The sequence below is a fragment of the Rhinolophus ferrumequinum genome, chromosome 12, assembly GCF_004115265.2.
Source record: "Rhinolophus ferrumequinum isolate MPI-CBG mRhiFer1 chromosome 12, mRhiFer1_v1.p, whole genome shotgun sequence".
Classification (NCBI taxonomy): Eukaryota; Metazoa; Chordata; class Mammalia; order Chiroptera; family Rhinolophidae; genus Rhinolophus; species Rhinolophus ferrumequinum.
The window spans coordinates 63,820,759-63,837,269 of record NC_046295.1 but is presented as its reverse complement, the minus strand read 5'-3'; the positions used below and the strand labels follow the sequence as shown (position 1 = coordinate 63,837,269).

General features: G+C 38.5%; 1 protein-coding gene across 6 annotated transcripts in view; it reads left to right on the top strand.

Moving 5' to 3' along the window:
• Positions 1–16,511, top strand: part of ECPAS (Ecm29 proteasome adaptor and scaffold) — a 101,846-nt gene that overhangs the window by 66,973 nt on the left and 18,362 nt on the right. For all 6 annotated transcript variants that reach the window (XM_033122597.1, XM_033122599.1, XM_033122596.1 and 3 more), the window contains 11 exons: positions 1,743–1,866; positions 6,882–7,027; positions 7,443–7,497; positions 8,188–8,302; positions 8,982–9,050; positions 10,432–10,549; positions 10,843–11,010; positions 13,107–13,186; positions 13,740–13,845; positions 14,601–14,648; positions 15,243–15,364. In XM_033122597.1, coding sequence (XP_032978488.1) covers positions 1,743–1,866; positions 6,882–7,027; positions 7,443–7,497; positions 8,188–8,302; positions 8,982–9,050; positions 10,432–10,549; positions 10,843–11,010; positions 13,107–13,186; positions 13,740–13,845; positions 14,601–14,648; positions 15,243–15,364 — 1,151 coding nt within the window. The remainder of the gene's footprint in view (positions 1–1,742; positions 1,867–6,881; positions 7,028–7,442; positions 7,498–8,187; positions 8,303–8,981; positions 9,051–10,431; positions 10,550–10,842; positions 11,011–13,106; positions 13,187–13,739; positions 13,846–14,600; positions 14,649–15,242; positions 15,365–16,511) is intronic.

Here is a 16,511-nt window from a genome sequence, read left to right as displayed (position 1 = left end):
AAGTGATAGAGCTGGTATTAAAATTCAGGGCTCTGGATTCTTAGTTCATTCAGTATTTTAAGGTGAATTTTTTTGATAGTGAATTATGCTCATATCAGGTTCTCTGTGGATGCAACTGACATTGTAACTGCTTGGGGGAAAGCTTATGATTTTACCTTTTTTCCTTTTTTTAAATCTGAGAGAGTTGGGTTTCTTCAGTTTTGTTTGAATAAATGAAGTTTTGTCTAGATTCTTAACTTGCTATTGAAGCCATTATTTTAAGAGTTTGCAAGTACAGAAATACATGAAAAGCTAGATACATGATGGAGAGATTAAAGAATAAGAATGAAGAAAAGCATGAATCAGAGAAGTAGTCAACTAGGACAAAGTTCTAAATTTGTTTTTAATTTACTTTTTTATTATGGAAAATATCAAACATACCGAAAAGTAGAGAGATGATAATACAATGAATCCCCATGTGTCTATTTCTATTTTTTCTGTTGACTCCCTCTTTATTTATTTCTAGAATACCTTTGAAGCAGTCTAGATATTGTGTCATTCAAAAATGGTGTTAGGGGAGTTTTGTATTTGTAATGCCAACTTTGTTGTTATTAACAAGAAGAAATGTAAAAAAACAAGCACTAAAACGAATCTCTAATACAGAATTCTCTGAAATACCTTTTCCTCAGCTTAGAGTTGCCAAAGAAACTTTTGACGAGGGAAGCTGTGGGACTGAAGCCCTTAAATTCTTTTTCCTCAGAACAGGAAGCATGTGATACCAGCATTTGACACCTTATCAAGACTAGAGCATTGAGTTAGGAGCTGCTAAACTCCTGTATGGATGCTTTGTAGAGCTCTCCCAAAGGTCGATATTCCCATATCCCTCATGCTTTCTGATTTTTATTCTCGTCCAATTCCCCCATTCTTAAAATTTCTTCCAATTCATAGGGAACTAAGACAGGTCCAATTCTGTATTGAGTCCCTGATTCATACTTGTGAAGAGTGTCAAAATTTCTGAATTAAATTGTTAAAAATTTGACAATATACTGTGTAGACTTTTTCTAACATTTGATATTTGAAACAATTTTAAACTTACAGTGCAGTTGTAACAATAGTATAAAGAATTCCTTTGTACCCCTTATCCAGAGTTACCAAATGTTAATATTTTACCACATTTGTTTTGTCATTCTCTATTTTTTCTGAACCATTTGAGAATAACTTGCAGGTATCACATAATTTACGATTGAAAGAAGAGTTGTTAATAAATTATAATGGCTGCTATTTATTGTGCAGTTGCTACAAATCTGGTATCCACTAGAAGCTTTCTGATGAAGTGGGTGATGGTGTCATGCTCATATTACATATGAAGAAGTTAAAACTCAGAGTTTAAATAAGGATATGCAGCTGGTTGGAGACAAAGCTAGAATTTGCATGGAGATCTGTCTGGCTGGCTTCAAAGTCCATGCCCTTCCCCCCAAGTAAATGGAATTGTGCTTCCATAGATTAAAAATCATTGTGCAGTGGTTTTCTGTTGAGGATGAGGAGTGCAACATGTACTTTGAAAAAGATCTTTACGCCTTTCTTACCTTCCACATTCCCTCACCCTACCTCACTTTTGAACTACCCACTTAGCTGAAAGCAGTCCAGGTGAAGAGTGAAAACAAAGCATGCTGAGAAGCAATATATCAAGCAGGCTTTCCGTAAAATGGATGTTTTGGGGCAATGTTCTCTCTGATTCATGGCTTTCGTCTCCTTCATTGCAGGCCAAGCAGATAGAACTTCAATTCACTATTGGCGAAGCCATTACCAGTGCTGCGATAGGAACTAGTTCTGTGGCTGCCCGAGATGCCTGGCTAGTGACTGAAGAAGAATATACTCCTCCTCCTGGTACCAAATATTCAGCTTATCGATTTTTCAATCATTCTATTCTCTTTATCTCATTTGAAGCAAAAGAAAAAATTTTTACATTCCATTTTAACTCTTTTTGAAATATTTATATCTGTCTTATCAGTTTGGTTCAGTCAAGAAAAATAGTTGGTTAAACGAGAGTGAGCATGTAATGAATGAGACCTTCTTTGTTTTTAGTCCTTTGGCAAGCAAGCAGGGGAGTTAGCTATGAGTTACCTTCAAATTTGTGCTCTTTTCATGAGGATCGGTATATTGAGCCAGTCTCATAAGTTAAGGCATAGCAGTTTCCAAATCATATCCCCTGATCCTTTATCACACAAGGAAGTTTCAGTGTCTTCTGCTTGCTCTGCAGGTGCCTCTGGACTACAGGTTCCTTGGCTTTTAGTGACTACAGAGTTGTGGGAGCATGCAGTTTCTGATTACGTGGAATAGATGCTATGATTTCATATGTCTTGTGGTTTCATTTGAATTTGGAAATGAAAATATATTTCAGTATTTGAACTAGAATTTATTTTCTGTCTTTAAAACAAAAGGAAAATCACCAAGTTTTTATGTTATTTTCTCAGTTGAGGAAATTAAATTAAAAAGAGTGTTCTCATGGTAATGAGGTCCATTATGAACTGCATTCTACCTTGAATACAGTAATTTAGTTATTATACTTAGTGTTATTATAAATTTAACCCTGCTGTGATTACTTACGTCCTTGTTTACCTCTTATTGCATTAGCTACCATAAAGAGATTTATAGGAAACAGAAAACATACTTTTCCTCACACTCTAATTAGGGGAACTGTGGCTTAATGGAAACCAAGTAGAGTTAGTTCTCTGAGATTTCTGTTGGAAAGCATATGAAGCAAGGTAAGGAGGAATTTGTACAGAAGGAAGATACTCTAGGAAGGGAAGTGGCCATTGTTAATAAATAGGCGACCAAACTGGAAGTAGAAATTCTCAGTTTGTGTGTGAGAGGTGAAGTCGGAGGCTTGACACAAGCGAGGGGTCACTCACACTGGAGAGCAGACGTGCTACGAGGCATGGATTTCTACATAGTGCCTTAAGCAAATGAAAGCTAATAGCAGGGTACGTAGGCCAGTCTTCAAACTTCTGTGTTGCCTCAGACTTTTCTTGGAAGATTGGATCCTGCTGGGCTTTTTGCTCATCCAAAAGAGTCTCACATTGTCCATCAAGTGTTGAGGTTCTCCCGTCTTTATGTGTTCAGGAAAAGAAAAACATTAAATATTGTGTTCAGGGAAAGAAAAACATTAAATATTGTGGTGAAGCAAGTGCTGATGAGTTTTGACCTGAATTGTGATCACCTGTGTTGTTTGTCATTCTCAAATGAGTGCTACTCAACTGTCAGGATGTTCTTTGTTACCATGCACTTACCTTGCTTTGAATAGAAGGAACAGCATTTGAGGAGCCAGTTAGGGCCTAGGTCTTAGTCATCTTAGTATCTCAAGCATGTAACTCAGTACCTGGCACATTGTGGGAATCTAATAAGGACTTGTTGTAGTTGCCCGGATAGAATTGTGGTTACGGGAAAGTAAAATAAAGGATATATCTGACTCTGAGAACTAGATTAATGTGACTAGTAAGGAGCTAATAGCACCTGATACCTCTTTATATATCCAGGGTTTCCATGTAAGTGGGAATGTGCACTAATACAGCTCTACCTTCTTCAGACGTTTTTCTGCCTTTGTGAGTCCAGTTCTAGCTCTTCTTTCTCTTAGGGTCCTCTCGTACTTGTTTCATGCTTTCTGAAATCTTATTTTATCCTCCTTTTTTTTGGTTTACTTACTACGTTTTGATTTCACCCAGGCCTTTAGCATATCCCAACACTTTCTTAGAACATTTTTCACTTAGTTTTTGCAAGACTGTTTTCCTGGGTTTCCTCCTTTGACCTTTTCTCCTTCTCCTTTACTAGCTCTTTTACCTCCGTACTCCCCGCTGGTTTTAGGATACCCCAGATCACCCATACCCATTGCTTACTCCAGTATATGTTTATGACCTGGAAATGTATATCTCTGTCTTAGAACCATTGTGTTGTACTCCAGAGCTGTATTGCTAACAGTTTATTAGGATTTTCACACAGAGGTTCCACAGGCACCAACATTTCTATATGGCTAAATTTGAGATTATCTTCTCTTCCACCTTTCATCCTCTTAAAGAGTTTGCCTTCTTTATTCCTTAAAACTATTGTCCCTCTTTATTCCCTGTCTTGATTAATGGTAACACTATTTCTACCCAGTTTCCTAAACGCAGTGAAGGCAGAAAGGAGAAAAGACCCTAGACTGAGGCCAGAGAGGGGATCAGAGTCAATGAAAACTGAAAGAAGTGGGGCCTGAGAAGGAACCTAGAAGGAGGGCTCAGAAGCGTTTGCAGGAGGGCTCAGGCTTTGGATATGAAGGTGTCATCATTAGGAGGAGGACAGAGTAGGCCGTTTCCAAGGTAGTAGTTGTTTTTATTTTCATTTTACAAATAATCAAAATGTGTTTTTCTCACCTTTGCCATTTCACATAAGGATAAATCTGCAATTTTGTTTTCCTTAAAATAGTGATTTCTTAAGACCCTTTTGGCGGCTAACTTTATTTCCTCTGGAAACAAAGTAGTGTACATATGAAATTTTTTTCATAGCCAGAAAGGGTTAAGTCGTAAATTAGTTCAGCAAATATTTATTGAATGCTTAGTTTGGGCCAGGTACAGTTCTAGGTGCCAGCGATGCAGGAATGATCAAAATAGTCGAAAATTCTGCTCTCGTGGAGCTTACATTGTACTGGGGGAGTTGGCAAGAAGCAAAATAAGGGGAAAACATGCAGCGTGCTAAATGGTGATAAGTGTTAATGGAGAAGAGCAGGTAGATGAAATTTGGACAGTAATTTCGAGTGCATAGGGCGCCTGTTCTCAGGAAGGTCTCTTTAAAGTGAAGCCCTGAAGCAGGTCAGAGCTGTGTAGATTCCTTGGGGAAGAGCGTTGGAGACAGAAGCGGTAGCAATTGCAAAGGCCTTGAAGCGTGAATGTGTTTGAGGCCAGTGCAGCCGGAACAGAGTGTGTGAGGAGAGCAGGAGTAAGAGACGAAGTCAGAGAGGCAGTGGGAAGCCAGATCACGTTGGGCCTTGCAGGCCATCATGAGGCCTTCCAGGAGAAGCAGTCGCGGGATTGTGAACTGAGGAGAGCCATCATTGGAATGACGTTTTAAAAGGGTACCGTGTTGAAAGTAGACTGAACTGGGCAAGGGCAGAACAGGAAGAATAGTTAGGCTACTGCAGAATTCCAGGTGAGAGGTGATGGCGACTTCTGCAGGGCGGTAACCCGCAGGTGGTGAGAAATGAATGCTGAAAGGCTTTTGGGAGTAATGCCAGTAGGATTTCCTACTGGATTCGATGTGGGGTGTCCGAAGAGTTAGGGATGACTTGAGAGTTTTTGATGTGAGCAGCTAGAAGAATCGAGTTGTCACTTACGGTGGAGGAGGCTGTGGGAGATACACTTTTGTAGAGTGGGGGTGGGAAGGGTACAGGGAAAATGGCTTCACTGGCTCTTCTTCCTCCATTCTCCTTCCGATCTGTGTTGGAATGTCCCCCAACTCACCCAGAGATGAGCTAGGGCCAATATCCCCATGGACATATCTGGAAGTCAGTGGGATGTATGAGTATGGAATTTTGAGGAGTTCCAGGTTGGAAAATGTTTGGGAATATCATGTAAAGATGGTATTTAAAGCCAGGAACATAGATGTCATCACCAAGGGAGTGAGTAGAAAAGAGAAGAGGTCTAACAACTGAGCTCTGGGGTTCCCCATTGTTTCAAGTTTTAGTAGTTGAGGAGAAACCAGAGAAGGACATTGAAAAGAAGCGGTTTCCAACCTGGAACTCCTCAAAATTCCATACTCATACATCCAACTGACTTCCAGATATGTCCATGGGGATATTGGCCCTAGCTCATCTCTGGGTGAGTTGGGGGACATTCCAACACAGATCGGAAGGAGAGTGGAGGAAGAAGAGCCAGTAGAGGGCTCCTGGAAATGAAGTGAAGAAAATCTACAAAGAAGTGTATGGTGAGGATGGGATGGGGGTCACCTGGGTCATTCACTGTTGCTTGATCGATTAAGATGAGTATTGATCATTGAACTTAGCAACTGAATGGTAATTGTTGACTTTTACGGGTAATTTCTGTGGAGTAGAGAAAGTAAAAGCCTGACTGAGAGTGGAGTGGGTTCAAGAAAAATGAAGAGGAGACAAAAATGTAGACTATAAGTACAGACAACTATTTTGAAAGGTCTTAATGTAAAGCAGTGGTTCTTGACAGGGAGGGGAGATTGTATCCCACAGAAGACATTTGGTAATGTCTGGACACGGGAGAGAGTGGGTGTGACTGTCTCTATTGGGTGGAGGCCAGAGAAGCTGCTAAATATCCTGCTCTGAACGGGACAGCTCCCCATAAAAACTATCCAGCCCAAAATGTCAGCAGTGTTGAGGCTGAGGAACGCTGAAGTAATAAAGGAGAGGGGGAAAATGCCATCGTAGGTGGAAGAGGAAAGTCAAGTAAAAGAAGTTGGTTTGTGTATTAGTTTTTCGATGAGAAATGGAAAAAATACAACAGAGAAAGAAAAATTGCTGAGACTAGAGAGTGTAGATAATTTTTTTTTAAAATACTTAATTTTTTTTAAGAGAAATTTTACGTTCACAGCAAAATTAAGAGGAAAGTAGAGAAGTTTCTCATATGCCCTTTGCCTTTAATACATGCATAGCTTCTTCCATTATGGGGATGATTTTTCATTCTAGGGAAGTAAAGTTACCTGAGTACCTTTGAAAGGTTGTTTAGCTTATACTAAGTTCTGACATGAATGATTATCGGATCCTTCGGCAACTTACTTAAACATCTTAGTCATTTAGATTTTAATGTGTTATTGGATTGTTGTATTGAGTAAATGTTGATTTAAATTACTTTTTTCAAGAAACTCTATTCAAGTATTTTAATTGTTTATCATTCTTTGCTTTTTCCCAGGAGCTAAAGTGAATGATGTGGTTCCCTGGGTGTTGGATGTGATTTTAAATAAACATATCATTAGCCCCAACCCACATGTGAGGCAAGCAGCCTGCATCTGGCTCCTTTCCCTCGTGAGGAAACTAAGTACCCACAAAGAAGTGAAGGTAAGCTGTGCTATATATGTTATCAGCTCTATTAGACACCGCTTATGAAATAATAATAGTTGAAAGGTGATGAAGGCGAGAGCCAGTGCTGAGGTGGGGGCCATTAACCAATAATAGATACTTAGAAGTAAGCTGTACATGAAGGAGCGAAGGATGGCAGCCTGGTATATATTGGCTGGAAGATGATTCTGAACTTGAAGGTGGACAGCCAGAAGTGGTAAGGCTGGGGAGGCTCAGACTGTGTGCCTCCCCAGCCTTCAGGTAGTTTGGCGGCCTTCAAAGGTGAGAGCGCTGCAGGGTTTGTGGCTGCCTTGGGTCCTGAGATTTTACAGGTGTTGTGTATCCTGAGCAAAGATTCTTATTCTCCCAAAGAGGTAGAGTTTCAGTTTTCTAAATGCCCTTTTTCTTCTTTCAGTCTCATCTTAAAGAAATTCAGAGTGCATTTGTGTGCGTTTTGTCAGAAAATGATGGTAGGTTATTGGTAAATATTTGATTTCCAATTTTATTAAACTTGTATCTCAGATTTTAAAAATCTGGATTAATGAACATAAAAGGGTACAGGAAACTCGATTCTTATTTATTTTTTCAATAAATCATGTTCTTCAGTTTGAATTTAAAAATGGAGCTAAGGCCTTTAACATTAGTGTTTGTACTAAAGAATAGCGTTCTTCTACTTCTGCTTCCTTTCCCCTTTGTGTTTGGAGCCAAGAGAAAGCAAATGTATATATGTTAGACATTTAAACAGTAGCTTTGTTTTATAAATTGTTTTAAACATATGGTCTTGTGTTGACTTTTTATTAAAAAGAAAATTGGATATAGGTGTATTGAAATTCCATGAGTCTGTTCTGCCTGTCACGTGTATGACTTGCGGTCCATTCATCCTCTGTCACTATGCACTGCACACTGAGCCCGGCAGTGTTCACTTGGTTTGTGAATTGGCTCTTCTGTGAATGTAGTCTGCATTTACAGGGATTCTTCGGGGCCATGTCCACTGAGAGGATTTAGTACATTTTAAACAAAACAGATAGATTGATTCTGTTTTCGTATCTTTCCTTTTATATCATTTTGGGTTAATATTATAAGTTTTTAAAAGTTTCAACTTGATAACCAGCAGACAAATTTTTCTTAACGTAATATTACTTTGTTTGACTTTTGCGTAGAACTTAGCCAAGATGTTGCTTCAAAAGGCCTTGGGTTGGTGTATGAACTGGGCAATGAACAAGATCAACAGGAATTAGTTTCTACGCTTGTAGAAACACTTATGACTGGCAAAAGGTACAGTAAACTTGATAACTTCAGATTTGAACACAGAGGGCAAGTTTTGCACATACTGAGAACATGCAATGGGAGAAGGAAAATTCAACTTTTCATTTTCCTGTTTATAAAGTCTTTTCTAGATTGCAAGTCAATGATTGTTGTGCTCTGGATAGCAGTTTAATTATCTGGTGTATACAGTTTAGAAAGTAAACTAAACTACATTTAGAAACATGCCAGTAGGTTCAAGCTTTGAAAGTTGAATGCTCTCAGGACAGTTAAAGCATTGGATTACAAAAATACTGTCATTACTGTTGGCTAAATGAAAGTGAAGACATGAATCTTGCATGTCATTCATAGTCGATCTGTGGAGAGTGTGAGAGGGGCCATCATTCTTGTAATTGGTTGGTGTTTTATATTGCTTCTCTAGTAGGAAGAATAGTTTTTAATGTGAGACCACATTTCACTTTATATATAGGATGTCTTTTATATGGGGTCTATTAATTTGTTTATTCTAGACTTCATTTTACAACATTCTCAGGCTGATGGAAAGGATTAGTTGACTTTTACATCTTGTACTTGGTAGATACTTGGTAGAGAATTTGATTTTACCGGTTTTCAAATGAAATTTATTAATTAGTTGAAGGCTGGTATGAAAAATTTGGGGCTAATTTAAATTCTCATTGTTGTTTTGGTTTAGAGCTAAACATGAAGTTTCTGGAGAGACAGTGGTATTTCAAGGTGGAGGCCTTGGCAAAACACCCGATGGGTAAGTGTGTCAAATCCATTGATCAGTCATTGTAGACATCTTCAGTCTCGTGACTAGAGCACTCATAAAGCTGATTTCCACCCTCCTAGGAAATGTTGTGTTAGTGGAAGAAGAAAACTTGTGTGGAAAAAGCCTAGTGTTGTATTAGGTTGGTGCAAAAGTAATTGCGATTTAAAAGGTTAGAAATAATTGCAAAAACCGCAGTTACTTGTTCACCAACCTAATAAATTGGGTTCCTGGGAAACAGACTCTGAGATGGAGATTTGTATGTTGGAACTTTATTAAAGAGTGCCCTGTAATAATCGTCCTGGGGGTAATGAAGCAGGAGATGGCCGATGGTCCCAAGGAGGAGCTGACCTGCTCTAACACTTAAGTGAATCCTGACCTCTCGGGGAGCTCTGGAGCTGCGCTTGGATGGCCCTTCGGAGCTGTCCTGCTTTGAGGGGCTGGGCCCTTCATCGGGCCTTTGACTAGTCATTGGTGGTGGGCTGCTGTAGGGAGGACCTTACCTTCACTGAGGGGAATTCTCAGCTCCCACTAAGTGAATCCTGAGGAAGGGGCGGCTGGTGGTCTGGCAGCATAGCTTGGCATCCAGAGCACCTAGTTTTTATGAGTGGATGAGGTGGCAACTCTGCTTGGTATCTCGGAGTCTACCAATTTAGCATTTCCAATGAATTCCTAGAGCCTTACTTCCTTTATCTTATCATTATTCCGTTGTGGTCACACTTGCTTTTCCTCTAAAAATCCTCAGGTAGAACTGCAGCTTCAGTGTTGTCTGCAACATCAGAAAGCGGCACCTTGTTTTGTCCTTGACGTTCTCCCCTAGCTCACCATTTTCACATCGAACATTGTTTTTATTTCACTTACTCTCCCTGTAGACTCCTGAGATTTTATAAAGTGCTTCCTTTTCACCAAATTACTAACACAAATGATCAGGTACTTGAGCAAGTATTATTTGTTCTGAGGAAAGTTAACAGGACTCAAAGATGCTATTACCAAGATTGGAGTGCTCTAGCTTAGAAAAGATTTACGAAGACAGAAGTTGTCTTCGAGTAAGTCTCATGATTGTGGGAGAGATTCGTGTACAATATATAGTACTGAGGAACTACTGAGCCGCCTCCCGAGGTGGTAAGGGCTCCACCTCTGGGCCTTGCAGGCGACTTTAGGTCATTTAGCAGGTATTGTTGATAATTGAATTAAGTGACTTTTTATATTCTTCTCAACGTGGTTCTCTGTGTTTATGGCAATGAGATAACTCAATATTGGAAATAATAGTGAAAATGTAATTTTAAAATGTCCTAGTGATATCGGTGATGTAATTATTATTAGGCTGGATATAGAGAACACATTATTGTATACTTTTTGTTTGTTTGTTTCCAAGCCAGGGCCTCTCTACTTACAAGGAGCTTTGTTCTCTGGCAAGTGATCTTAGTCAACCAGATCTGGTGTATAAATTTATGAATTTAGCCAATCATCATGCAATGTGGAACTCGAGGAAGGTAAGTTTCTATCACTGGACAGTTTTTATTTTTCACTTCCCTCCAAAACCAAATGTGTTGCGTTGGTGGATAGTGGCAGTTGATGTGCATTGTGTTTTGTAAAAGTGTGTCTAGAGAGAACTAGACCACCACATGGGTGCTTTGTTGATTGGGAAAGCAGGGACACTCAGTAAATCAGGTTCAATTCAGGGACTAGTTTGGGAAGGAGAATGTTGTGATCTTCATATATTTAACATGTTAACATTTTACTACAACAGGTGTATCTGACCCACTTCATCATCTTCTTATTTTAGGGTGCTGCTTTTGGTTTTAATGTAATTGCTACTAAAGCTGGAGAACAGCTGGCTCCTTTTCTGCCTCAACTGGTTCCTCGTCTCTATCGTTATCAGTTTGATCCCAACCTTGGTATTCGGCAGGCCATGACGAGTATTTGGAATGCACTGGTCACTGACAAATCAACGGCAAGTATCTGACTGCTTGTCCGATTACTGCCTCAATTGCAACCCAGTGCCCGTCTTCCTTTCTACTTCGTATACTTTTTGTTTAAACAAATAAACTTTCTTTCATTCCTTGCTTTCTTCTTTCAAAGTATCAAATAATGCTCATGGCAGCACTTATTGAAATCTGAAAAATGGAAACAATCGAAGTGTCCATTGGGTGACTGGTAAGGAAATGGTAGTATATTCACACAAACGGAATACTACATGTATGTTGATAGGGAGAATGGCATGGTTCCTGCATTCAACAAGTTCACTTAGTTGAAGACATAGACAGGGAAGCAGGCGATTACCATGTATGGTTTTCTCTCTTGGTTTTCTGTTGTCTGGTTGCTTCTCATGTTCCATTCCACTGTTAGATAGGAGGGTTTCTTAGGGCTTGCCTCTGAGTACCTTTTACTCTCTCAACTTGATTTTTCTAGATGAGTTCAGCAGCTCCAGGGCATGTTAATGTCATCTTTATTTTGATGGTTCCCAATCTTCTGTTTTTTGGCCCAGATGAGACTTAATGCTCCTGACTCGCGTATCTAACTGCTGCTCAACATTGTCACTCGGATGTTGTTTCTAGACTTAACATGTTTAGAATTGGACTTGGATAAACAACCTTCTCTTTCTATTCTCATCCATTTACCCAAGCCAGGAAACTCTGTGTCGTCCTTGATTTTTGTCTTTCTTAACCCTCGTCCTCGATTGAATCCATTAGCACATTCTGTTGATTCTATTTCCAAAGTGTTCCTTGAATCCACTTCTTTTTTCCTTATCTTTTCCCTGATGAACAGGTTGTCATCTTTCTCTCCTCTTTGCTTTCCTTTATTTAATTATCAGCAGTAAAAGTGATTTAAAAAAAAAAAGAGCAAATTGGATTGTGCCATTTGGGGTTAAAATCTATTAGTGGCTTCATAGTTCATTTTAATTCAATTCCATGACACATACCATGTCTTTTCAGTCCCTGCACATAATGTGGCCCTTTCCTCTCTCTTCAGTGTGATGCTAGGTTGAGTGTGTTCCTGTTGATGATGGTAGGCACATGGTGGTTCAGCTTTGGAGGCTCGGTGAGTTTCCTTTGCTTAGGGGAGTGTTAAGTACCACTGGGTCAGCCAAGCTCTAATAGGCGAGTTGACTTTACAGCTCCAGGCACAGGCATAGGCTCGTGAGATGTGAGTATCGTCTCTGTATGAGTGAAAGGTGAAGCCACAGTGTGGATGAGATCACTATGGAGAAATTTAGGGAAGTGGACATAGGAAGACATCAGTTGGCTAAATCTCAGGATGAGTTATTTGCCTCTCTGTCTTGGTTCTCTTATACATATAAGTGAGGAAAACAAAACCTGTCCTAACCACAGAAGTAGAAGTGGAAAAGCTGTAAGTTTGGAGGCTCTTTGGATTACCATAAAAACTGAGTGTATCATCAGTTCGTGTTAACAAATGGATACTTGTATATCAAAACAAAACAGAGGCTGGAAAGATTAAACTCGTCTTTCATTCTGAACAATCATAATACTCCTTTATGTGCCAGACACTGTGCAATGTGTCAGCGATGGAAAGACGAGTGAGATCCTGTCCCTGTGCTTGAGGTGTCAGTGTAATGGAGCAGTACAGTTATTGTCTGGTCTGATACGTGCTTATGAGGGTGCTGTGGGAACACAGAGCAGCGTAGGCCAGTCCTCTCTCCGAAGTGATGCCCGATTAGAATCTTGAGGGACAAGGAGGCGTTAGCCAGGCAAGTAGAACCTGGAAGGAGATTATAGGTAGAGGTAGGACTGGAGATGAGATAGAGCATGAGACCTTCAGCGTTAGATGGGTCACAGAGGGTTTGGATTCATGTCCAGGTGACTGGACTTTATCCTCATGCACTGTGGAATTAAGGATCAAATTTGTATTTTAGAATGATCACTCTGGCAGCTTTCAGTAACCAAAGTGGGTGAAAGAGTGGAGGGCTAAGAGGCCTAGAGAGACCCTTAGGTGGTTACATATGGAAATATGGTCATTGTGGTTGAAAGATGAATAATTTGACTATTGATGAATTTTGCATTTTTAATTTTATTCCTTTGTTTTCATTAGGTGGATAAGTATTTGAAAGAAATTCTTCAAGATTTGATTAAGAACCTTACCAGCAACATGTGGCGAGTTCGAGAATCCAGGTACTATTTTTGGAAGTATAAAACTAGTCAAATACAACTGAATTTTTTTCATTCAAATTTCCAGGTTTTATACTTTGTACCAAACTACTAAAAACACATTAATGGTTGGGTTAGACATTTATCGTTGTTGAACATTTTAAACTCTGGACAGTAGTTTTCCTTAGTTGTCTTGGTTTTTACAAGCATGAAATTATAGTGGATGATCACTTATTAAATTGGTAGACATCAAGATGTATTTATATACTGTCATGACTTTGTAGGGTGGGATTTATTTACACATATATAATCTATGCTAGGCCCTAGGGATGGGTACACTGGTAAGTGAAAAATGGTGTATCATCTCAAAGAGATTGTATTATAGTTGTGGGAAACAGACATTTGATGACTAAATGCCATACGTCTGTGGTATATTTGAGGCACCACGGAGAGAATAGTCATTGTTGTCTTGGAGTGGGGTGGTTAAGAATCCATGTTCTTATTTGATGAGAATGTTTCATAGTAAAATATTGGGCTTTCTTGGTCATATATTTGAAACCAAACTGTTTATTTGCAGCTGTTTGGCTCTGAATGATTTATTGAGAGGAAGACCCTTAGATGACATCATTGATAAACTTCCAGAAATTTGGGAAACTCTTTTTAGAGTACAAGATGATATAAAGGTATTATAGAAATAAATCTGCATTTATTCATAGAGTAACTTAAACCAGAATTATTAAAATATTTGTTATATATTTTGAAATTTGCTATCCAGACAATTTTGAAGGACCACAATTTCCCTCCAAAATTTCAGTCTTGATGTATCTGAATCTTCAGTCTTTAGATCTAAATTTTACTTTTTTTTTTTTAAAAGTTGCTACTGCTTCACTTTCTTTCAATAGAGATCTCAGGATGCTATTTATTAGGGACAAATAACAGTTTGGAAATAATCCAGAATAACTATTTTGATCAATTTCATAAATTAGATTGGTCATTCCCAACTAATGTGACAATTGCTCTTAATTTTTCCTGGGCGGTCTAAATTTTAGATCATTTTGATACCTTACCATTAAAATTAGGTCCTTCAGTTTTACCTTTCTTTTGCTTTGTTCATTAGAGATTTTTTAAGTCTTTCAGAATCCTCACACAAGTCTTTAAACATTTATTTTTATAATATATTTAGTTTTTAAACTGTTATACCAAATAGCCATATTTTTATAAGGTCAAAATAGGTCGTACCTAATTCAATAAAATAGTATACCATGGTAATATGTTCCTTGATGGGCAAAGAGCCTAATGAAGCCCAATTTTTTACCTGGTATTGAAAGTAGGATTTTTTACTAATCTGTGTAGAATTGAAGGTAGTTTTTATGCATTGTGGGGTAGATGAGAAGGAAACTTTCTAACTTGTATAATGGCATACTTTTCTTATTTTTAGGAATCTGTGCGAAAAGCAGCAGAACTAGCTCTGAAAACTCTGAGCAAGGTGAAAACTCTTAACTTCATTGGGGGGTGAAGTGGGGCAGGGTTCTAAGTGACAATGACAATAATGTCATTTTTTTTGTCAAAAAATGACATTTAGTTGCGGAGTAATTGGTTTCAGGTTATAGTTCATTGTTCTTAACAATGCATGTGAAACTGGGTGCTGTTACACTATAATTCTAGTATTTTTAACAAAGTATGTCTCTGGTCTTTTTAAATTGTGAGCTTCTGTGGGCCTTTATGTAAGGTACAGCTTTCACTGGACCCTGAAGAACACATTACTCATTTAGATCAAGAGACATCATTCTTTTCTTTTTGCTGTTGCTATGTTTATGTGTTAATCTGCCTTTCATATTTATGAGGTTGGCAAGCTTATTAGTTTCCCACTTGAACTTGATTTTGTGACATATCTGGGACTTCTATGTTGTAGGTGTATAAACCTCGCCATAGGTCACATGGTTAAATGCTTTCTTATAAATGTTCTCTAGATCCACTCATTCTTTTCTGTGGATATGGGAAGTAGGAAGTGTTTTGTCAGATGAATGCTTTATTGGGTGAGAGTTCAGTTTCACTAATTTCCATGCTCTTTGTATGTGAGGTTTGTGTGAAAATGTGTGACCCAGCCAAAGGAGCAGCTGGCCAGAGAACCATTGCTGTCCTTCTACCTTGCCTTCTGGACAAAGGAATGATGAGTCCTGTGACAGAAGTTCGAGCCCTCAGGTGTGAATCAGTGGACGATGGGAATGTACTAGATTTACTTAGTTCCTAGCCATTCAGTAGAGATTCAGTAGAGATTGAGTTTCTTTGAGTATGAGATTCTTAAAAGTATGGAGAAGTGCCTTGAGGAGAATCTGAGGTGACTAGAACATATGAGAAAAGTTGTGAGAACATTTTTGCACATTCTCATGGAAACCTTGTTTTCAACCAGGAAACCTTGTTTTCTGCCATTCTGTCTCGACCTTGAGTAAAATGTTTATAGTCGTCGGTAAAATGTTTATAGTCGTCGGCCTCTGTCCCAGCAAGCACATCTTCCCATTATGCCATAGGTTCGTGGGAGCTTGCTTGTTCGCTGTACAACTTTGTAATATTTCACAGCTTATTAAGTTTAAAATAAACAGTTTACCACCTGCAATAATTAAATGTTAAAAAAAAAACCGCTCATGTGTTTAGGTATTTGTGGCTATTTTAAGTTAAAATCAACAGTGAAGGATTCTAGTTTGTGGTGTTTTTTGTTTTTAAGCTAGAATGCTATCTGGGAACTTCATGTGTTATTTTTATTTCACTCTTAAAATTAGATCAAATTAATTTTACTAACAGTATTTCATTGTAACTAAATAGTTGATGAGGGGAAGTTCTTTCAGAAGGATTCACCTAACAGATGCAAAGGAATGATAAAATTAGGACATCACCATTTTGCTATCCTCTGTAAAATAATTTAGGTAATGATCATTAGTGACTTCTTAATCCACTGGTGAGAAAGGCTGATGGTGAACTTTATAATGGATGATTCAGGCTAACCAAACTTGAACACACTGATCACTCTGAACTTGATTTAGCCTACAGATTTGTACAGTGACAGAGGAACACATTAGGTAACATCATCAAGATACAATCAGTGAGGACAAATAAATTTTAAAAAAGGATGGAGGGCACTGTTAAAAATGATTCAAGAAATGAAGTACATTGCAACATGTGGATGGACTCTGCATCTGGTTCTAACAAACTTAAAAACATTTGTGAAACAGTCTGGGAAATTTGGATATTAGCTCATATGAAAAAATTATTAATACTTTTTAGGTGTACAAAGATATTTATGATAAAGAGTGCTTGCCTCTTAGTGATACGTCCTGAAGTTTAATTTGGGGTT